The sequence below is a fragment of the Microcaecilia unicolor genome, chromosome 7 (genome assembly GCF_901765095.1).
Source record: "Microcaecilia unicolor chromosome 7, aMicUni1.1, whole genome shotgun sequence".
Classification (NCBI taxonomy): Eukaryota; Metazoa; Chordata; class Amphibia; order Gymnophiona; family Siphonopidae; genus Microcaecilia; species Microcaecilia unicolor.
In genome coordinates this window covers 162,966,857-162,987,710 of record NC_044037.1, presented here as the reverse complement: position 1 = coordinate 162,987,710, position 20,854 = coordinate 162,966,857, and the positions used below count along the sequence as shown (strand labels likewise).

Below are 20,854 nucleotides of genomic sequence, written 5' to 3'. Positions count from 1 at the left end.
CTCTCATGTTTTATTATTCCCTACTCACCAGCAAGAGTCCTCCGTTCTTTAAATGATCATTGTCTCGTCCTGCCAGGTCCTAAACTTGCCCAGCTAGAAACATCCAGACACCGTACCTTCTTTTTCTCTCGCCCCATATTTGGAACTCTTTGCCTCTAGGCTTTTTCTCTTTGTGGAGAACTGTCCCTTAAAAACTTTAAGGCAATCCTGAAAGCCTGGCTTTTCAGACAAGCTTTTGGAGATCAGGATTAGCTGGAAGTTGCTGCAAGTGGGTTAGGTGGCTGTGTGCTATATACTGTACTTTCCTTTGCATGAATGTATTTCTTCTCTGTTGTCTTCTGTGTGATTATATATATTTTCTTTCAATAATTGGAGTTTTACGTTTTAGTTATGCACACTGCTCTGCCCAGGCAGCTAGAGCGGTCTAGCAAATCTAATAAAGTATAAGTTTTTTGGCTGTTTAAATTTAACCAGCCAAGCTGATATCCAGTGCTGGCCAGTTACGTTTAAACCAGCCAAAGATATTCCATCTATTTTGGCAGTCTGATTTTATTCACCAAACCTAGCCGGGAATGTGAGAATATTGGTGGATAGCTGGTTATATTGCATGACATAACTGGCTATCCGCTATGTGCTAACTGGCAATATTCAGCAGGAGATAACTGTCTATCTCCCGCTGTATATTACTGGATAGCTGGTTAAATGGTTTTAAATATTAGGCATATCATTTTTCAAGAAGTCTTTTCCTGATGATGATAGCAAGGGTGATTGATAACCATTTGCTATGATTTAAATAACAGTGGTCATTTGCTATACCTTTTGTGTTTTTCTTTATTGTTTCTCCTTTATGTCCCTGATTTTATTTGTACCAGATTTTAATCATGTATGTTTTTTGTATACCATCTATATTTGGAAATAGTGCATGGGAAAAAAAGAAGTTGTAAATAAATCAAATTTATTTTCATCGTCGCTAGCATAGGTAAAAATAAAAATAAAAATATAGGGAGTAGATATTCAGCCGGCAGTGATGGTATGTTGGGGATTTGGGCATTTTTCTGCTGTAAAGGAACAAAGCAAAAGCACCCAGGCCTAAAAGGTGCCCTAAATGACCAGATGACCACTGAAGGGATTAAGACATGACTCTCCCTTACACTTCCAGTGGTCACTGACCCCCTCCCACCCCCCCAAAGATGTGAAACAGTACATACCAACCTCTATGACAGCTTCAGATGTTATGACTACTCCTATTAGAGCAGCAGGCAGGTCCCTGGAGTAACCTAATGTTTGGTGCAGTGCACTGTAATGAAGGGGACCCAGACCGATACCCCACACTAACTGTTACACTTGTGGTGGAAAGTGTGAGCCCTCTAAAACCCTACTGTACCCACATATAGGTGACACTATAATACACCACTATAATAAGGGCTATTATAGTGGTGTATAGTTGGGTACAGTAGTTTAGTTTAGTTTATTTACCACCTTTCATAAAATCAGATCAGTTTACAAAACAAGATAAATGACAATTAAAATGAAAAGAAAAAGAAGTACAATTCATGATAGAAAAGGGAGAATAAAGTAAGAGCAAAAAAGGTCAAACATAGCTGCCAAACCTGCTAGGCCAGAACATCGCAATTCAAGGCTGGAGGAATAAGCAATAGTGAATAAATGGATCTTTAAAGTGTGAGTAGAACTGATTACTACGAAGCATAAAAGGTAAAGCATTCAAGAGAGTTGGACTTAAGGAGAAGAAAACTGAATGATGGGTAGAATGAAGTCTGGAATGAGCATCAGCAGGGGTAGCCAATTGATTCTGATTTGATGAGTGTAGAGAATGTATTGGACACTAGGAAATGATCAAAGAAGATAAATATGATGGGATCTGTATACTGAATATTTTATATTGTATTCGGTAACTGAGAGGGAGCTAATGATATTATTTCAGTATTTGAAATAATAATTTGATCATATATATCAAATCGTCGAAGACCTGTAAGGACACTTATAGCCATATTCTTAACCATTTGTAACCTTTGAAGCTGAAAAGACAGTAAACCTGCATAAAGAATATTGTAGTAATTGAGTTTCAAAATAACTAATGCATGTAAAAGTGTAGAACACACCTCATTATCCAGAAAAGGGCAAAGAAAATGGATTGAACGAAGCGATAAAAAACTATATTGCACTATAGCTGAAATTTGAGGGAAGAAAGTTAGATGAGAACCAATGATGACACCTAAATATTTAAAAGAATCAACTAATTTAAGTGGAAAACCATGAATGAAAGGGGTTATGTTGGGTGCCTGTCCTGCTTGTTTTCGAAAGAGAAAAACGCCTATAGTGCGACCTAAATCGGGAGATAGACATTTATCTCGCAAAGGCGCCCAAATCGGTATAATCGAAAGCCGATTTTGGGCGTTTCCAACTGCACTCCGTCGCGGAAACGAATAAAGTTGACGGGGGCGTGTTGGAGGCAGAACTGGGGCGTGGTTATCAGCCGAGGAGAGATGGGCGTCTTTAGCTGATAATCGAAAAAAAAGGCGTTTTTACCGTGATTTTGGGTCACTTTTTTTGGATCCTTTTTTTTCACGAACAAGTCCCAAAAAAGTGCTCCAACTGCCCAGATGACCACTGGAGGGAATCAGGGATGACCTCCCCGGACTCCCCCAGTGGTCACTAACCCCCTCCCACCAAAAAAACCCCACTTTACAAACTTTTTTCCAGCCTCTATGCCAGCCTCAAATGCCGTACCCACCTCCATGACAGCAGAATGTGTTCGATCCTGTCACAGCCTTTCCCTGGGTCAGATGTGGCTCTCGTGTGCAGTACAGGGTCACATTGTGGTGGGTGTAGGGTATTGGGCTCCATGATTTCATTAGCTTGTGTTACAGTCTCACGATGTTGGTAGTTGGTAGGCTCTTCTCCCATGGTGCTTTCCCCCCTGCCTACTGGGTCAGAGTGTGCCCTGTTGTGTTTCCTGTTGTAGTACATGCGGTAGTGGCCATTTTTGTAAGTCAGTTTTATTTCTCTTTCCTGTGTTAGCCATGTTACAGAACTTAGTTCTTCCCTTGAATGTGGCTGAAAGAGGGCATTGTACAGCATTCTGCCAGCTCTGTCCTACTGCTCATCTCAGTACCAGGGAGACTCGTTGCCAGTGGGGCACAACCTCTGATCTGCAGTTAACTGTGAGTAAAGGCGGTTATTCCAATGAAGGATGTTTTCGGAGAGATTAGTCTTCAGGTGTCAACTGGTATGCCAATGTTATATAGCAGCAACCAGTCCTAGAGGCCTGCGTGTATGCAGGTCCCTGGAGCACTTTTAGTGGGTACCGCAGTGCACTTTATCCAGGTGGCCCCAGGCCCATCCCCCCCCCCACCTGTAACACGTGCTGGTAAATGGGAGGCCTCCAAAACCCACTGTACCCACATGTAGGTGCCCCTTTCACCCCTAAGAGCTATGGTAGTGTTGCACATTTGTGGGTAGTGGGTTTTGGGGGAGGGGGGTTGGGAGCTCAGCACCCGTGGTAAGGGAGCTATGCATGTGGGAGTGTTGTCTGAAGTCCACCGCACTGACCTAGGGTGCCCAGTTGGTGTCCTGGCATATCAGGGGGGGCCAGTGTACTAAGAATTGTGGCCCCTCCCACGACCAAATGGCTCTCAGATTAGGACGTTTTTGAGCTGGGCGTTTTTAGTTTCCATTATCGCTAAAAAAAACAAACGCCCAGCTCAAAAACATCCATTTTTTTGAAAATACAGTTTGGCCCGCCCCTTCACAGACCCATTCTCGGAGATAAACGCCCATGGAGATAGGCGTTTCCATTCGATTATGCCCCTCCATGAATGCTTAGAAACCCAAAGCGCTAAAAGTTTAGAGGGGTCTAAAACAAAATGGTTGAAGGATAGCCAACTTGGGGAAAATCTACTGCTTATTGCTGGAATAAGTTGCATAAAATGTTTTGTACTCTTTTGGGATCTTGCCAGGTATTTGTGACCTGGATTGGCCACTGTTGGAAACAGGATGCTGGGCTTGATGGACCTTTGGTCTGTCCCAGTGTGGCAATACTTATGTACTTATGATCCACGGAATCAAAACAATCTTGTAGTATAGAGAGATTAGGAGAGCCAGCATCATAGAATGAAACCAAAAGGATATCGTCTGCATAAATATAACAATTCAGTCCATCAGTTTGAATTAATACGGCCAGTGGGGCCATGAAAATATTTTGGTGGGTTTTGGAGGGCTCACCATACAATATAAAGGAGTAATGGTGGGACTTGTGCCTGGGACCTTTTAAATGAAGTCCACTGCAGCACTCCCTAGGGTGCCCCACTGCTTTGCTGGGATGTCTGTGTAGCCAGTGTACTAAGAATACTGACCCCCCCCCCCCCATATGTCCCAATGGCTTGCTTTTGTGCGTTTTTCCCTTGGACTTTTTTTTTAAATATGGTCACAAAAGAAAAATGCACTGAGCACTAAACGTCTACAAACATCTAGGAAATATCCATTTTCTAAACAAAAAGATATAGACGTTTTTCTGGTTTGAAAATCAATATATTCCCCACTTGATTTTTGAAAGTTTTCAGCAAAATGTTCAAAATTGGATTTAGATGTCATATCGAAAATGCCCCTCCACATATGAGCAAGTGCAAAGTGATGCATGTGGGAAAGAGGAACCCAACCTAAAGCTACATAAAGCTGTGTGATGCAAGGTTCCACATTAGGAGTCACTGCCCAGGAAAAGGATCTAGGTGTCATAGTTAATGATATGTTGAAACCCTCTGCTCAGTGTGCAGTGGCAGCTAAGAAAGCAACTAGAATGCTAGGAATTATTAGGAAAGGAATGGAAAACAAAAATGAGCATCTTAAAATGCCTTTGTATTGATCCATGGTGCAACTGCGTCTAGAATACTGTGAGCAATTTTGGTCACTGCATCTCAAAAAAATATATATAGCAGAATTAGAAAAGGTACAGAGAAGGGCAACAAAAATGATAAAGGAGATGGGATGACGTCTCTATGAGGAAAGGCTAAAGTGGCTAGGGCTCTTCAGCTTGGAGAAGAGACAGCTGAGGGGAGATATGATAGAGGTCTATAAAATACCGAGTGGAGTGGAATGGGTAGACATGAATCGCTTGTTTACTCTTTCCAAAAATACTAGGACTAGGGGGCAAGCAATGAAGCTGCTAAGTAGTAAATTTTAAACAAAGTGGAGAAAATATTTCTTCATTCAGCATGTAATTAAACACTGGAATTCATTGCCAGAGTATGTGGTAAAAGCAGTTAGCTTAGTAAAGTTTAAAAAAGGTTTGGATATTTTCCTGAAAGAAAAATCCATTTGCCATTATTATGATGGACTTGGGAAATTCACTGCTTATTTTTTGGATAAGCAGTGTAAAATCTGTTTTACTCTTTTGGGATCATGCTATGTACCTGGATTGGCCACTGTGGGAAACAGGATACCGGGCTTGATGGACCTTTGGTCTGTCCCAGTATGGCAACACTTATGTTCATATGGCAGTTACGTGACCAGCTCAAGCAGCAGAACCTCCTCACAGAAGAACTGCAAATGGAAGAGGGACAACTCATGTGGAGCTACCAGGTATTTACTGAGGAGAAAATAAGAGTATGAAATAGAGAGAAAGGAGTTGGCTCAGAGACTAAAGTGCCAGAAAGAAGAGATGGCCCAAGTCTCCGAACAAGTAATGCTGCTAAAAGCTTCCAGTGAAACCCTTCAGGAGGAATGGAAGGAGTCAACTTTGTTGGTAGAAAGGTTGTCTGTGGAGAAGGCAGAAGTGAATCACACACTTGAAGAACTACAGGAATTGCTCAAGCAGAGCGTCAGAAGCGGAGCCAGGATGAGGCAAGATGATGGTGCGGGGGGAGCGAGAGCGGATTTCCGCTGGTGCCGGCGCTTATTTTCACTGCAACAGGATGAAAAAAAATAGGCGCCGGCAGAACTCCATTTAGGGGAGCAGCCGCTCCCCTGGCGCCCCACCTAGCTATGCCACTGCAGAGCATCCCAGCTGAGCAGATGAGAAGTTCTTGGATCTGGGAAACAAAGGACCAAGCCAAGTTCTGGCAGCAGTAGAAGAGGAGCTGGCACAGCAGTGGGACCAGGCTAAGGAGCTCAAATCCCAGATCTGCTAACTGACAGAGCAGAACCAGGATTATCAAACCCAGGTGGAAGCTACTCAAGCAGAAATAGCGTGACTGCAACAAGAACTGGACAGAGAAGTGCCAGAAGAACAGTATCACAAGCTGCAGAGACAGCTATCCAGACTCCTGTAGGAGAGTCAGGAAGGCAAGTGATGGTCAGAGTGCTAGAGGGCAAGAATAACAAACTTCAACAGCAATCCCAAGAGATGTGCTTCCAGGAGGAGGAGGAGATGATTAATAGAGGCGAGAATACAGCAAGAGTGCACTCAGCTATTAAAAGAGAATAAAGTGTTGATTCAGAAAATTGCAGAGATACAGTACCAGCTCTATACTAAGTTTGTTGTGGTGCAGGAGCAAGACACAGGGAGATGTGTACGGGAAGGCAAGCTGGCAGGGGGAGAGATGCCGCTGACCCAGTTAGAAGTATTCAGGAGAGATACTTTAAAGGAGATGGAGAATCTGGCTGCCCACCTCAGGAAAGAGTCTCTAGCAAAAACTACTCTGGTGAAATATAGGCACACACTGGAGGACCGACTGAAGGGTGCTAAGAGAAAGAGGGAGGAATTGGCTACCTGCCTCATTGGTTCCATGAATGACACTAGCGTTGGAGAAGCAGCTTCAGGACATCCTGGTGGGGCTGAAGGAGGCAGTGTGGGGCTGAAGGAGGCAGGCTGTGAGGGGAAAAACCTGGCCAATACCAAGGAGGGTGACTTATCTGACACCTCAGAGTTGTGGAAGGATTTGATATAAGAATATAATGCTGCCTCTGAGAGGGAGGTGAAGAGCACCTCAGTTGAATTCTCAAGGAGTGGCTGTCCACTGTATTTTGTACTTCAGTTTTACTCTGCACCCAGGAACCAGGGTGCATGTACACTGGACAAAGATGAAAAGGAGTCCATGTTTAGGGACTATGGAAGTAATTTCTTGAGGAACGTTTAGTCTCTCGAGGAACAGAAAGTAACCTAAAAGAAGGTATTGGAGAAGGAATGGGGTACATGGATTAAGAAATAGGAACCTGTCCGCCAGCCCTACAGAGGAGCTATCGAATATAGTCCCTGAATCAGGAGGACAGCAACATCAGAGGCAAAAATCAGTTGACCCACCAAGGCCTCAAACTTAGTATTGAGCTGATACTGAGTAAGGGAGGCCCAGCATATGGAAAGGTCACTCAAATAAGGAATCCTAAAGCCAGGAATAGAGTGCTGTGGATATGGAAGGTGTCGAGACAGGGGCACCTCAAAGGGAAGAGGGGTTGTCCATAAGGATCCTTGAGACTTCTTCCTGTTCCCAGTTGTGGATGTGTTAAGGTATCAGGGGATCCTGGAGTCAAGCCCAGCCACTTGTGAGGACATGGTTGCTGGGGTTGTTGGAGACCCTGGAGGAAAGAGTATCAGCCTACTGCAGAAGAGAAAAGCTCAAGTAATGAAGATTGATCCAGTGTTGGAATGGAGAAGGCAGGTGCCTGTGTTGGAGGAAATGCTGTCTTTTGGAGATGGTAACTGGTTCCAAAGTGATTATTGCTGGTGCCCGCTGCATAGGAGGATTGTGGTGCAGCATATGGATAGAGTTCCAGTCCAGCTGTTTTCTATTGGACTGAATGTCCCTATGATTGCGATTTTGACAGTTTGAGACCAGCCCAATGGTTGCTGTGTCTACCTTGCCCTATTCATGTGTGGGTGCAGAAGGCATAGCATGACTGGTATGGTTGTGTGGTTGTGGCTCCGGGATGATCTTGGGGATTCCCAGTGGTTGTGGGAGCCCCGTGTGTCCTAGTGACTGATAGCACTTGACCCCTAGGCAAAAGTACCACTGCAAGCACTCAAACTGGTATGACGAGGTGGGTCTCAGGCTGGGAAGTGGTTAAGTGCCCTGGAGCAGAATGGATCAAAGAGGCAAGAGGTCTCTAGGAGCAAGGCCCTGATACAGAGGTCTGCAAGAGAGAGAGAGAGAGAGCTCTGCGATTTAAGCAGACAGGGGTCTCTCTTGTCCACTTGAATCATTTTGAGTATTGGGCTCATAGTATCATCTACATAAAACAAGTTCAAATAGAGTACTACTAAAACCTAGGGATAAAGGGAGATGAATATTGCAAAGATGCCACGTAGAGTCCCATCAAAGTGCTTCCTTGAATGTACTGGAACTGCTTTTCCAACTGCATCCTGTGCTGCACACCCCAAACATATGTGGCCTTATTATGGGGTACAGAAATCCGAGAACAAGTTTAAGGCAATACCTGTAGTGAGGAGATCAGAGAACTAGAAAGAAATGAGAGAAAAATATATGGTGGGAATTCGGTAAATAAGATGAATCTTATTTTTTTGATAAAAACTTTAAAAGGGGTAGCTGTATTAGTCTGGTGTGACAAAATTGACAGAGGCAGGTGACACCTATACACTAACCAATTTATTGAGGCATGAGGTTTTGAGGAATAGTGTCCACTTAGTCCAATGTATGATGTGAAATTCAGGACATGAGTGCATACAAGAAAATGCATGGGGGAGGGAGGGGAATACAAAAATAAAATATTGGAGAAGGTAAGGCCAAATCAATAGACAGGAAGAATGTGCTACAGGACCATCCTAAAAATAAAATAACAGAACATCTCCTGGTTATCACCTAGCTCCAAACTAAAACCACTAAAACATACCATCAAAGATTTACAACCCATCCAGGACAATGATGCCACCCTCTCACTGGTTTTGTGTGGCACCAACAGCCCCTAACCTCAAATGGATACTCACCAGCAACTACAAAATGCATAACAAGGACACCACTTAGGAACTGGACCCTGCCAGAACCCAGATGCTAACTGTCCTCACATTCAACCAGGTAACACAGCACCCAACATCATTTACAGCACTGGAAGATGAATTAACTTTTCTTCTTCTAATGTAATATATGACATAACCCTCTGCTGTCCACAGTGGTTGAAACAGGTTAGTCCCTAAGAAAAAGAAAAATGTGCATAAACCTGATATTAGAAATGGCAACATTCAAAAACCAGTAGAGCAGTTTCCCAAATCAGTCCTGGAGTACCCCCTTACCTGTCAGGTTTTCAAGATATCCACAATGAATATGCATGAGATTCATTTGCATACACTGCCTCCATTGTATGTAAATCTCTTTCATGCATATTCATTTTGGATATCCTGAAAACCTGACTGGTAAGAGGGTATTCCAGAACCGAAACAATGCAGTAGAAGAACATTTCAACCTTCTAGGAAACCATAAGTACCTTTACGTTGTCATACTCCTGCAAATGAACTTTAGAGGGTTACCTTGTTTGAAACTACTGAATTGGAATTTATCAAAAAGCTTGACACTATCACCCTAGGTCTGAATAGAGTCAATAGATTTGTGATTCATTACAAGTGTGAATGAACGTAACTACTCTGACATCAACCTGCCTTTGTTTTCTCAGTTATCAGTTAACTGAATTATACAGCCTTTAACTTTCCTCTCCTTTTCTATCTACACCCTGCCCTGTACTTTCCAATACTTTTATCTTTGCACTGTCCTTTGTCCCATATCAGGGCCCTAGATAAACATATATTTGTGGGTCCCCATATGGAGATTTCCCCTTTCACAAATTATTTCTGCCTCCTTCCCCCACCTCCAGATTTACTTCTTTTCTCACCCTCACCCCTCTCCCCCCAACATTTCACTTCTCCAGAAGTAGCAGGGAAAGTGCAGAGCAGTAATACTTTGTGAGCAAGCAGGAGAGGCTTAATGTTTAGAGCTGGAGAGCTGCCAAATTACCCAGTTTCAGGCAGGAAATTCTGAACTTGTCCTGGATTTCTACAACCCTATGCTGGTACATTATGGGACATGAAACACTGATTTAACTTGGTAGTATCTGGGTCTACAAATAACACAATGAACAGGCATGTAAGTTCAACCATCGGATTGGCCAAAAAGTTTCCCTCCGGGAGCTGGGTAACTTGGCAGCTCTGCAGCAGTGAGCCAAAAACCAAAGTTGTGCAAGTCATTTTCTCCATTGCCTTTGGTGCAATCCAGAGGTACCAAGAGACAATGTGTCTGAGGTATATATTTACAAAATTTCACATGTGATAAATGTTTCACAAATGGATGCAGCAAAACTAAAAAAAAAAATAATAATCACTTTCTTTGATGTTTATGAAAGGATATAGACAGAGAGAAGGCAGTATTAGGACAGTGTTTAAAAGAATTTGCCCAGGAAACTTAATAGCTAACTGGGTAAATGCCCTGGGCTGAAAGCTTCCTGTCATTTAGCAAGTGTACAGCTACATTTGTACCAGGGTTGCCAGGTGGAAAATTTTTTTCCAGCCCACTGGAGCCCAAAAAACAGCCCAAAAACCGCCCAAACACAAACCCCGCCCCTGACACCCCCACCCCCGCGTCATCACCCCCGCCCCCCGCCGTCATAAACCCCGCCCCCGCCGTCACCGGCCCCGCCTCCCACGTCACCGGCCCCGCCTCCCCGTCATCGGCCCCGCCTCTTACGTCATCGGCCCCGCCTCCCCGTCATCGGCCCCGCCTCCCCGTCATCGGCCCCGCCTCCCACGTCATCGGCCCCGCCTCCCACGTCACTAACCCCGCCCAAAACGTCATTAACCCCACCCAAAAACGTCACTAACCCCGCCCCCCCCGCGGCCGAAAAAACCGCCCGAAGCACAAAAACCAGCCCAAAAAACCGCAACCCGCCGCGGGCAAAAATTTCCCGCGGCGGGTCGCGGAAAACCGCCCAATTGGGCGGTAAAACCGCCCACCTGGCAACACTGATTTGTACCAGTGGACAGGACTTTGAAAGGGAAGCTCAGCCCACATTTTCAAAGGGAGGCTCTATTTATTTGACACAGAAACATACACAAGCACATGCACTCTCTCAGGCACTGTCCTCACCTCCACACCATCATGCAAAGAGCTTGCATTTCCTGTCAGTTTTTTTCCTCAGCATGCAGCAGACCCTTCATACTTTTTCCCATTCTTCTTAAATTCCTGCTTTCTTTCAATAATCCCATTCCACTGCTATCTCCAAAACCCCGTGCAGGGCTCAGCTTCCACCTACTCCAGCCCTTGTAGCTCAGCACCTCCTTCTTGTGACTAGAGGCCTCCCCATTGGCTGGATCCTACCACAGTTTCTCCACTGGAAAAAGGGAGGATTGGAGATAGAGAGTTGCACGGGGACAGAAATCTTACCCATCCCCGCCCGTCCCTGCTGGAATCTTACCCATCCCCGCAAAAATTTAAACCATCCCAACCCGTCCCCACCCGTCCCCGCAAGAATTTAACCCATCCCCACCCATCCCCATAAGAATTTAATAGTACATAAAAGAAAGTTCCAGTCAGCTCCCTCAGTCTCTCTCTGGATTTGAGCCACAGCACTGTAGGCAAGGAAGGAACGGAAGTTGGAACTTGGAACACTCTGGTGCGCACATCTAAGATTTGTCTCTGATTCACTGGCAGTGTGTGCTGAGAGGTCGCCACATGCACGTGCCAGTAGGTCAGGTGACATCTGATTCTTGTGCCTGTGTCAGAGCTGAGGTCTGTGCACCAGCCTGGGAGCAAAGAGGATTAATAGTAACATAGTAAGTGACAGCAAATAGTCCATCCACTGCCCAATAGTCACACTCATGATCAATTCATCATTAAATCAACAAGTGTGATATTATATACTTGATTATGGTCTTTCTTTCGTGTTTCAGGAACAAAGACCACAGAAGTCTATCTGGCCCCAACCTTATGTTCCAACTGCTGGAGTTGCCATCGAAGCCCACTCCAGCCTATTCATGTTCTCATTTGTGGGACACAGACCGTAAAAGTCTGTCCAGCACCGTCCTCATGTTCCAGCCACTGAAGTTGCTGCCTAAGCCCTTTCCAGCCCATCCTACACCAGATTGCCATGTATGAGACACAGACCATACAAGTCTGCCAGGTATCAGCTCTAGTTCATCACAGCCAGAGTCGCCATCTAAGTGTCACTTGACATATCCACACACATGCAGCCATTTAAGGTTAGCACGCCTTTTTGAATTCCGTCATCATTTGTGACTCTACCACCTCCTTAATGGAAGACTTTCCACATTTATGCTATTAAAGTAAGGAAGAAGAGGAGGAGGAGGAGACAGCACTCAAATAAACTGGTATTCGGTAGATGAGAGGCTGGTGCAGGTGCAGCTTACACTTCCACGGGAAGCCCACAGAACTGGTTCCATCCCCGCGGGAACCCCGCAGGAACTGCCTCCGTCCCCACGGGAACCCCGCAGAACTGGTTCCATCCCCGCGGGAACCCCGCAGGAACTGCCTCCGTCCCCGCGGAAATCCCGTGGGTTCCGCGGGATTCCCGCGGGGACGGAAGCCGTGCAGCTCTCTAATTGGAGAGCTACAGAGGGCTAAACTGTGAAAAATATCCAGATACCATAGCCACCATTCTGACTTTGAGTCCACTAATTTACAAAAATCCAGGCAGTTGGCAATCCAAGGCTCCTGAGTCCTCAGCAGCACCCTGACATAATAGCTCTTGATAAATCAGCCCTTAAGAAAATAGCCCTTAGACATATTTCTACACCCCCTAGAAAAAAATAACACATCACAAGAAAAGATGATAAACTTCATGTGAAATCTTCACTGATAAAGGCTCCTACCAGAATTGCATTGTATAAAGCACATATAAATAAACAAAATTCTATAGCTACCAACTGGTATTCAAATCTTGGGGTGATAGTATCTGAGGATCTGAAGGCGATGAAACAGTGTGACAAGGCGGTGGCCGTAGCTAGAAGGTTACTAGGCTGTATAGAGAGAGGTGTGACCAGCAGAAGAAAAGAGGTGTTGATGCCCCTGTACAAGTCATTGGTGAGGCCCCACCTGGAGTATTGTGTTCAGTTTTGGAGGCTGTATCTTGCTAAGGATGTAAAAAGAATTGAAGCGGTGCAAAGAAAAGCTACAAGGATGGTATGGGATTTGCGTTACAAGACGTATGAGGAGAGACTTGCAGACCTGAACATGTATACCCTGGAGGAAAGGAGGAACAGGGGTGATATGATACAGACGTTCAAATATTTGAAAGGTATTAATCCGCAAACGAACCTTTTCCGGAGATGGGAAGGCGGTAGAATGAGAGGGCATGAAATGAGATTAAAGGGGGGCAGACTCAAGAAGAATGTCAGGAAGTATTTTTTCACGGAGAGGGTGGTGGATGCTTGGAGATTTCTTTATTTACAGCAACGAATAACAAAAATACAGAAATCATATAAATACCAATATTCACATGCCTAACACAAACCATTCTATCACCAAAACAATCCCTTCTGCCCCTATACATATATACACCCCTCCCCCTCCCTTTTCCCCCCCTTATTCCCCCCCTAAATTACAACCAACACAACATCACAGTAACTATAATCATAAGGCCTTTAACCTCACATGCTTCCACCACAAGGACACCATCTGTGAATCCCTCTCCACTCTTTCCCATTGCGCCACTTGCTGTACAGCCCGCACCACATCCCAACTGACCTGTTCAATGGATCGATCTTCTTGGTGCAGGGATACCCGGCAACGAGCCATCCAAAGACAGAACCGGAGAATGAGCGAAATCAAGAACCCCGTCCCCGGATCCAGCTGACCTCTCTTGAATCGATATCCATACACCCAGTCCGCATACGTATAGGAACGGAACGTGGGGATCTGGAGGAGAGCAGAAACCCTGTCACCCACCCCCCGGGAAAAGGGACAGTCCTTCAAAAAGTGGTCCATGGTTTCTAACTTCCCCACACATTCCCCCCTTGGACAATTCCTGTCCTGGATCTTCCTATCTCTCAGATTCTCTCTGACATATAATTTGCCGTGTAGGGACAGCCAGGCAATGTCCCGATATTTAGCCGGAATCCTCTCCGAATTGATATTCCGTAGCCCTTGCCTCAGCACTTCCCCGGGAGCATCCCTAAGTACCAGAGGGGACGAGAACATCTGGGAGCGCACTCTCTCCACCCAGATTCCTCTCTTCCCATCCCTAATCTCCCCCACTAGAATCCCCCAGACCCGAACTAATTTTACTAACGTTTTATAGTACCCTACCCTTTCCGGAGCCCCTTTCCGCAATACCCCTACCCTCTCCCCTCTCCTCCACCCCACCCAAACCCTCTCCCACCACCCCAGCACACTACTCGCCCACCCTGGAGGAGCCTGACCCACCGCTCTCCCTAGATTAAAGTGCACAAACAAAGAACTAAAAAACAAAACCGGATTGATCATCCCTACCCCCCCCTCCTTCCTAGATAGATATGTGGTGTTTCGTTTGACTGGATTCAACCGATTGCCCCACAGCAGCTGGAAGAAAATGCTATACAACGAGGCATAGCACTTTTCAGGTACCAAACAAATGTAGCTGATGAACAAAAAGAGGGGCACCAAATGGGTCTTGATGAGTTTCACCCGATCTTCCATGGACATTTTCCACCTCTTCCACCTGTCCACCCGCCCCTTTGCTTCCTGAAGACAACGGTCCCAGTTGAATTTAGCATAATCTCCTATCTCAAAGTAAATCCCCAAAACCCTCATTCTATCCACCACCCCCGGGAAACCCCCTCCTAATTCAAACTGCTCCCCTACTGGCCCTAACCACAAACTGTTGCATTTGTGGATATTCACCCGTGACCCTGTATCCCCTGCGAAATCGTGGATGAACTCCAAAAGTTTATCCCCTTCTGCTTTGTTTGCCACCCACACAGTAATATCGTCTGCGTATGCCACCACCCGCAACTGTTCTCCCGTGCTTACCTCCACCCCCCTCAATCCTCCCACCCCACCCTGCTCCAGACGCCTAATAAAAGGGTCTATAGAAAATGCATACAGCAAAGGGCTTAAAGGGCACCCTTGCCGAACCCCTGCCGTCAGCTCAAATCCCCCCCCTTTCCACCCATTGATCAATGGAAATGCATGTGCATGAGAATATAACAACCGTAATTGTGCCACCCAATCCCTAGGGAACCCGTAATACTCTAAAACCCGCCAGAGGAATCCCCATTGGACCCTGTCAAAGGCTTTTTCTTGGTCAAGCGCCACCATCAGCCACCCTGACCCCTCCTCCCGACTCCGCTCTAAACCTTCCCTCACCCATGCCGCAGCCTCCAGCACCCCTCTACCCGGCACCCCACAAGCCTGTGAGGCTGCCAACAAGTCCCCCGAGAATTGCCGCATACGCTTGAAGAGCATCTGCGCAAAGATCTTACGATCACAGTTTAGTAGCGCAATAGGCCTCCAGTTAGTTAACAGCTGCGGATCTTTGCCCTTACTTAACAAAATCAATGCAGACTCCAACAAGGATTTTGGAAGAGACCCCCTCTGACGTGCCTCTTCCCAGAGATCCAATAAAATCGGAGCCAGGCGCCTGCGAAACGTATGATAGAATTCTGCCGGCAGCCCGTCCGGCCCCGGAGATGTCCTCTTTCTCAGGGCCCCTATAGCCTCCTCAACCTCCTGCAGTGTCCAGGGGCACGAAAGGGCCTGGAGATGAGACCCCCAATTCCCCACCCCCGGAGTCCCTTCCACATACTGATCCATCCTCCCCCCATCCAAGTGCTGATCCGAAAAAAAACCCCTGAAGTGCTCTTCCACCACCTTCAATATTCCCTCTTTGGAATCCTGCATCACCCCCCTAGTATCCCTAAAACCCTCCACCACCCTATGCTCTCTTCTTTCCCTACAACAAACGAAGGGATCTGGGCTAATCAATTTACCAAAGTCCCTCTCATAAACTAAAGAGGAATACCGATCGTATTGAGTCTTCTCTAACAGAGACTGTAATTCTTGGATATCCTCTTTCCTCCCTCCCTTGGAAATCAAATAATCCTTCCTTTGCTTCAAGGCCATCCCCAAACGTGTCCTTTCCCTTCCCCTCCTCCGTGCCTGTCCCATGAAAAGGAAACGCGTCCGTTTTTTCACCACCTCCCACCATTCTCCTCTGGAGGGAAAGATCCCCCGTAAGGATAACTGGTCTTCTAAAAAATTCAAATATTTCTTTTGAGCCTCCTCATCCTGGACCCATCTTAAATTCATCCTCCACAACCCCCTACCTATCCTATGAGCCGCCGACCCCCCTACTTCCACAAGAAGCAGTTTATGGTCGGAAAAATCCACGTCCAGCAGGCGAGGCCCCCGCTGGCATACCCCTCTACGAACCAAAAACCGATCAATTCGGCTCCTACATCTCCCCCTGCTAAACGTGAATCCATCCTCATCTGGGAAATGTTCTATGTGAACATCTATCAGCCCCCCCTCTTTCATGATCCAGAGCAAGCGCACCCCATCATATGTCACCTGTACCTTAGTACCCCCACTATCCTGTTTCCTAATAATTAAATTGAAATCTCCCCCCCAAATTACCTGGCGTGCAGTAAACAAGTAAGGCCTGATCTTCCCTAATAACAAACTGCGCTCCTTCCTAGTCTGCGGCCCATAAAGATTAATAATTCGCAACGCCATACCCTGCCATAATACGTCTACCACTAAACACCTCCCCACCCCGAGTTCCATCACACGCTGAATTTCCACCTTATGTGTCTTAAATAAAATCCCCACTCCCCCATATCGTTCCCCTGCCAGCCCCCACACCGAGGGTCCCCATCTCCAATCCCTGCGCGCCCTTCTCAGCTGCTCCAGGTTCTGCAAACGCGTTTCCTGAAGCAGAAAACAATCGGCCTTAACCTGAGAAAAGCACTCATAGGCCAAACACTGAGCTCTCTGGGAAGCCACACTCGCCACATTTAGGGTGGCGAACGTCAGAAGAAGCCCTGCCATACCCCCCATTAGGACTCATGCAACTCCTCACTCTCCTCCTTCCTTTGCATACTATCTACTCTCTGTGGCAACCTGCTACCCAGAATGTAATCCTCCTCTCCATTATCCCCTATCTCTGCCGCCCAGTCCCGTATCCCTGTATCCTGATCCCAACCTTCCCCTCCCCCCTCCCTCATACCTTTCTTCCTCCCTTTCTTCTTTTTAAACCCTACGGAATCCCCCCCTGCAACCTTCCCCTCTTGAACCTCTCCCCTCTGCACCCCCTCCCCCTCCTTTCCTACCTCTACATTACCGTCCCCTTGAGCTTGCTCCTGGCTAACCACCCCCTGCCCCATCCTCCTCTTACCCCCCCCTCCCTTCCCTACCGGAACCCCCTCCTCCTCCCCAACCTCAACATCTTCCACTTCCATCCCCCCCTCCTCGTCATGGGTACCCTTCCCTTCCTACCTTGACTCCTTTCCCCCTTGACCTTTCCCCGACTCCTCTCCCCTCCTCCCTCTTCCTGAGGTCCCTTCTCCCCATCATCCCCCTTCCCCTGTATCTCTGCCCCCCCATCCTCTTCTTCCAAAATCTGAAATCGATTACCCCCCTGCCCCACCCCAGGCAAACCCCTGTAATGTCAAACCCTTTCCCTTTGAAACCTTCCGTTTCTTTAATTTTGACACTTGAACCCACTCTCCCTTTCCCTCCTCCTCCTGTCCCCCTCTAGTCTCTAGACCCCCGCCCTCCTCTAACTGTAAACCCTCCTCTTCCCCCTGGAAACCACCCCTCCCCTGTACCCCCAAACCTCCCTCTCCTCCCCCTTCCTCCCAAGCCCTCCCAACCCCCAGACCCCCAGAACCCTGACCTAGATCCTGCCCCTCTCCCCGAATCATATTCCCCCTGCCCTCATCCCTCCTATTATGACGCGCCCTCGGGCAGTCTCTAAAGGCATGCCCCAGACCCCCGCACAAATTGCAACGGATAGAGGAACAATTTTCTGTATAGTGCTCCTTACTCCCGCACTTTACACACTGTTGTACTGGGCAAGACATACTATAATGGCGAAAGGATCCGCAACGGAAACACTGCCGTGGCTGTCCCTTGTAAAAACAGAGAATCCTGTCCCGGCCAATAAAAGCCGCAGAAGGAATGTGCTTGACCACTTGCCCTTCCTGTCTTAGCTTAACCCAAGCCCCCCACCCCCCTGCCCACACCCTACTTGGATCCGGGAGTTTGGATAACGGGGTTCTCAAATCCGCATGCCGCTGTAACCAGTAGGCCAGGTCTGCCCCTGAAATGGACTCGTTTCGTACCAATACAGTGACTTGCACCAAGTCAGGTCTACTAATAGGAATAACCACATAATTGCTCCAATCCCCCCTTCCTTTCACCCCCTCATACCTCTCCCAAAAGATTTCCATACCCCTCTGCGTTAGAAAACTAACATCGTACTCAGGCAAATTAACTGGGTGAATACAGGCATAGAAGTCCTCCGGCACAAACCCCAGGCCCATGACCATCCTCAAAACCGTCTCCCGAGAAGGCATAGCCCCCTCCCCCACCCATCTAATCTGCACCACATTCCTTCGTTGGGGATTTGCCCCGCCCCTCTCCCTTCCCCCCCTTTCCCCCTTGATCCCTCCACAGACACTGGCCGCCCCCCCATCTCCCCTCCCCCCTCACCCCTCACCACCGCCGCAAAGGAAAGAGCACCCTGCCCCTCCCCCGCCCCCCTCACTTCTCCCCTACCCTTCTTCCCTTCCTCCGAATCCCGGCTCCCCACATCCCCCTCCCCCACCTTCCGACAAGAAAGCATACCCTCTCTTGACCAAGACCCTCCCCCCGCCCCCCCACCCTCCCCTCGCACACAGCCCCCCCTCAACCAGTTCAAACCCAGACCTTCAACTGGGACATCAGGAGCTTTAAAAATTAGTGCACTTTCAGAGCTTACTCTGGTCTGAGCAATTGGTCCAATATCCTGCTCCATTCCATGCAACTCCTGTTCCAGTTCCTCTTTCTCCTGCTGATTCTCTATGTCCTGGGCACCATACCCTAGCAGGTCCCCTGCAAACTTGGCTGCAGATTGAACAGAGATCTCTCCTGATTCTTCCTCCTGTCCGTCCTGACCTCGCGGGCAGACCTGCTCTGAGCCAAGCTGCACAGCTGATGATAATTGATCACCAGAAACTGCTGCCTCAATCAGAGCACCTTTGGAGTGCTCCTGCAGTTGGAAGCCTGCTGGTTTTTGCTTCTCTTGCAATCTCTCCACACAGGTAAGTTCAATACTTTTTTCCACACCCTGTTCTTCTTCCCCACTAGTGGGTACTGAAAAAGTGTCCTGGGTGGAAAACCTGTCTCCATCCGTTTCAATAATATGAAAGTGTTGTAACTTTGTGTCTTTTCCTTTCTGTTCTACCGGAATACCTGAGGCCAAACAATCCGCCCCTCCCCCTTCTCCTGGAGCTGTATCCAACCTGAGTACTCCCTCTTCCCTTGGGCTCATCAGGGCTTTCATAGTTTGCAATGTACTTTGACTGTTTGGACTTTGTACAATCTCTGTTACCAACTGCCTTTTGTGAAACAATGTTCCTGAGCTTAAACTGGTAGATTCCTGTGCTGGGGAAAAAACCTCCTGGCTCATAGTTTTAGATGTACCAGCCTGCATCGTCTCTTGATTCTCATAAACCTCCCTCAAGGGATTTGCAGAGCCTGTTTTTAAACAAGCAATTCTTTTTTCCTTCTGTTTCAGCAACTTTGTTAAGCGCTTTTCTTCAGTCTTATACTTTTGACCATGCTCTGCTGGGGCCAGCCTACTCATGGCTTTAGTCATTTTCAACCGTTTCCCCAGCTCCTCTATTTCCTTCTCCAGAGACTTGATGTGCCTCACCCGCTCCACCGTTTCTCTGGCACACTGTCCTGGGTCCATATTCTCCCACTCACCGGCCTCCTCCCCTTCTTCTGACCACTCTTCTTCACTGCCGGCTGCCTCAAATCCCAACTGGGCCTCCTGCCCCACCTCCATTCCTTCTTGTCCTTGCTCCTTCTGGGTCTGCACCTTTAGGGCCTCAACCTTCCTCCTTCCTCCCCCATGATCTTCAGGCTCCTTACCTGGACGCCGCTGGGTCATGGAGGAGGCATCAGATCCACAATCCTCCCTGGCCCTGGGCGCTTTACGGTCCCGGGGACTACGCTCCCTTCGTGCTGGAGGAGGGACTGGCTGAGAGCTACTCCGCCGGGCCTTCAGATCCTTCGGCCTTGTAGGCCCCATAGCCTGGGAGTTTCCTGGGCCTCTCTCCCCAGGCCCCCTCCGCATAGCTGGGGAAGGGACCAGGCCTGGCTCCCTTTCCTTAGAGCCTCTGACCGCACCTCCTTCCTGCCCTCTGTCTGACAACGACTGACGCTTGGAATGCCCTCCCGTGGGAGGTGGTGGAAATGAAAACGGTAACGGAATTCAAACATGCATGGGATAAACATAAAGGAATCCTGTGCAGAAGGAAGGGATCCTCAGGAGCTTAGCCTAGAATGGGTGGCAGAGCTGGTGGTTGGGAGGCGGGGCTAGTGCTGGGCAGACATATACGGTCTGTGCTGGGGCTGGTGGTTGGGAGGCGGGACTAGTGCTGGGCAGACTTATACGGTCTGTACCAGAGCCGATGGCGGGAGGCAGGGATAGTGCTGGGCAGACTTATACGGTCTGTGCCAGAGCTGGTGGTGGGAGGCGGGACTAGTGCTGGGCAGACTTATACGGTCTGTACCAGAGCCGATGGCGGGAGGCAGGGATAGTGCTGGGCAGACTTATACGGTCTGTGCCAGAGCTGGTGGTGGGAGGCGGGACTAGTGCTGGGCAGACTTAAACGGTCTGTGCTGGGGCTGGTGGTTGGGCGGCGGGGATAGTGCTGGGCAGACTTATACGGTCTGTGCCAGAGCCGGTGGTGGGAGGC

General features: G+C 47.8%; 1 protein-coding gene across 1 annotated transcript; it reads right to left on the bottom strand.

Annotated features, from left to right (window-relative positions):
* Window positions 1-248: 248 nt before the first annotated feature.
* On the bottom strand, window positions 249-19,913 carry LOC115475088. The gene is made up of 4 exons (XM_030210828.1): window positions 18,868-19,913; window positions 18,080-18,084; window positions 13,620-13,622; window positions 249-288 (listed from the first exon to the last, which is right to left on the bottom strand). Exons 1-4 carry the CDS (start codon window positions 19,840-19,842, stop codon window positions 249-251), a joined length of 1,023 nt encoding a protein of 340 aa, XP_030066688.1. The 5' UTR covers window positions 19,843-19,913.
* Window positions 19,914-20,854: the final 941 nt, after the last annotated feature.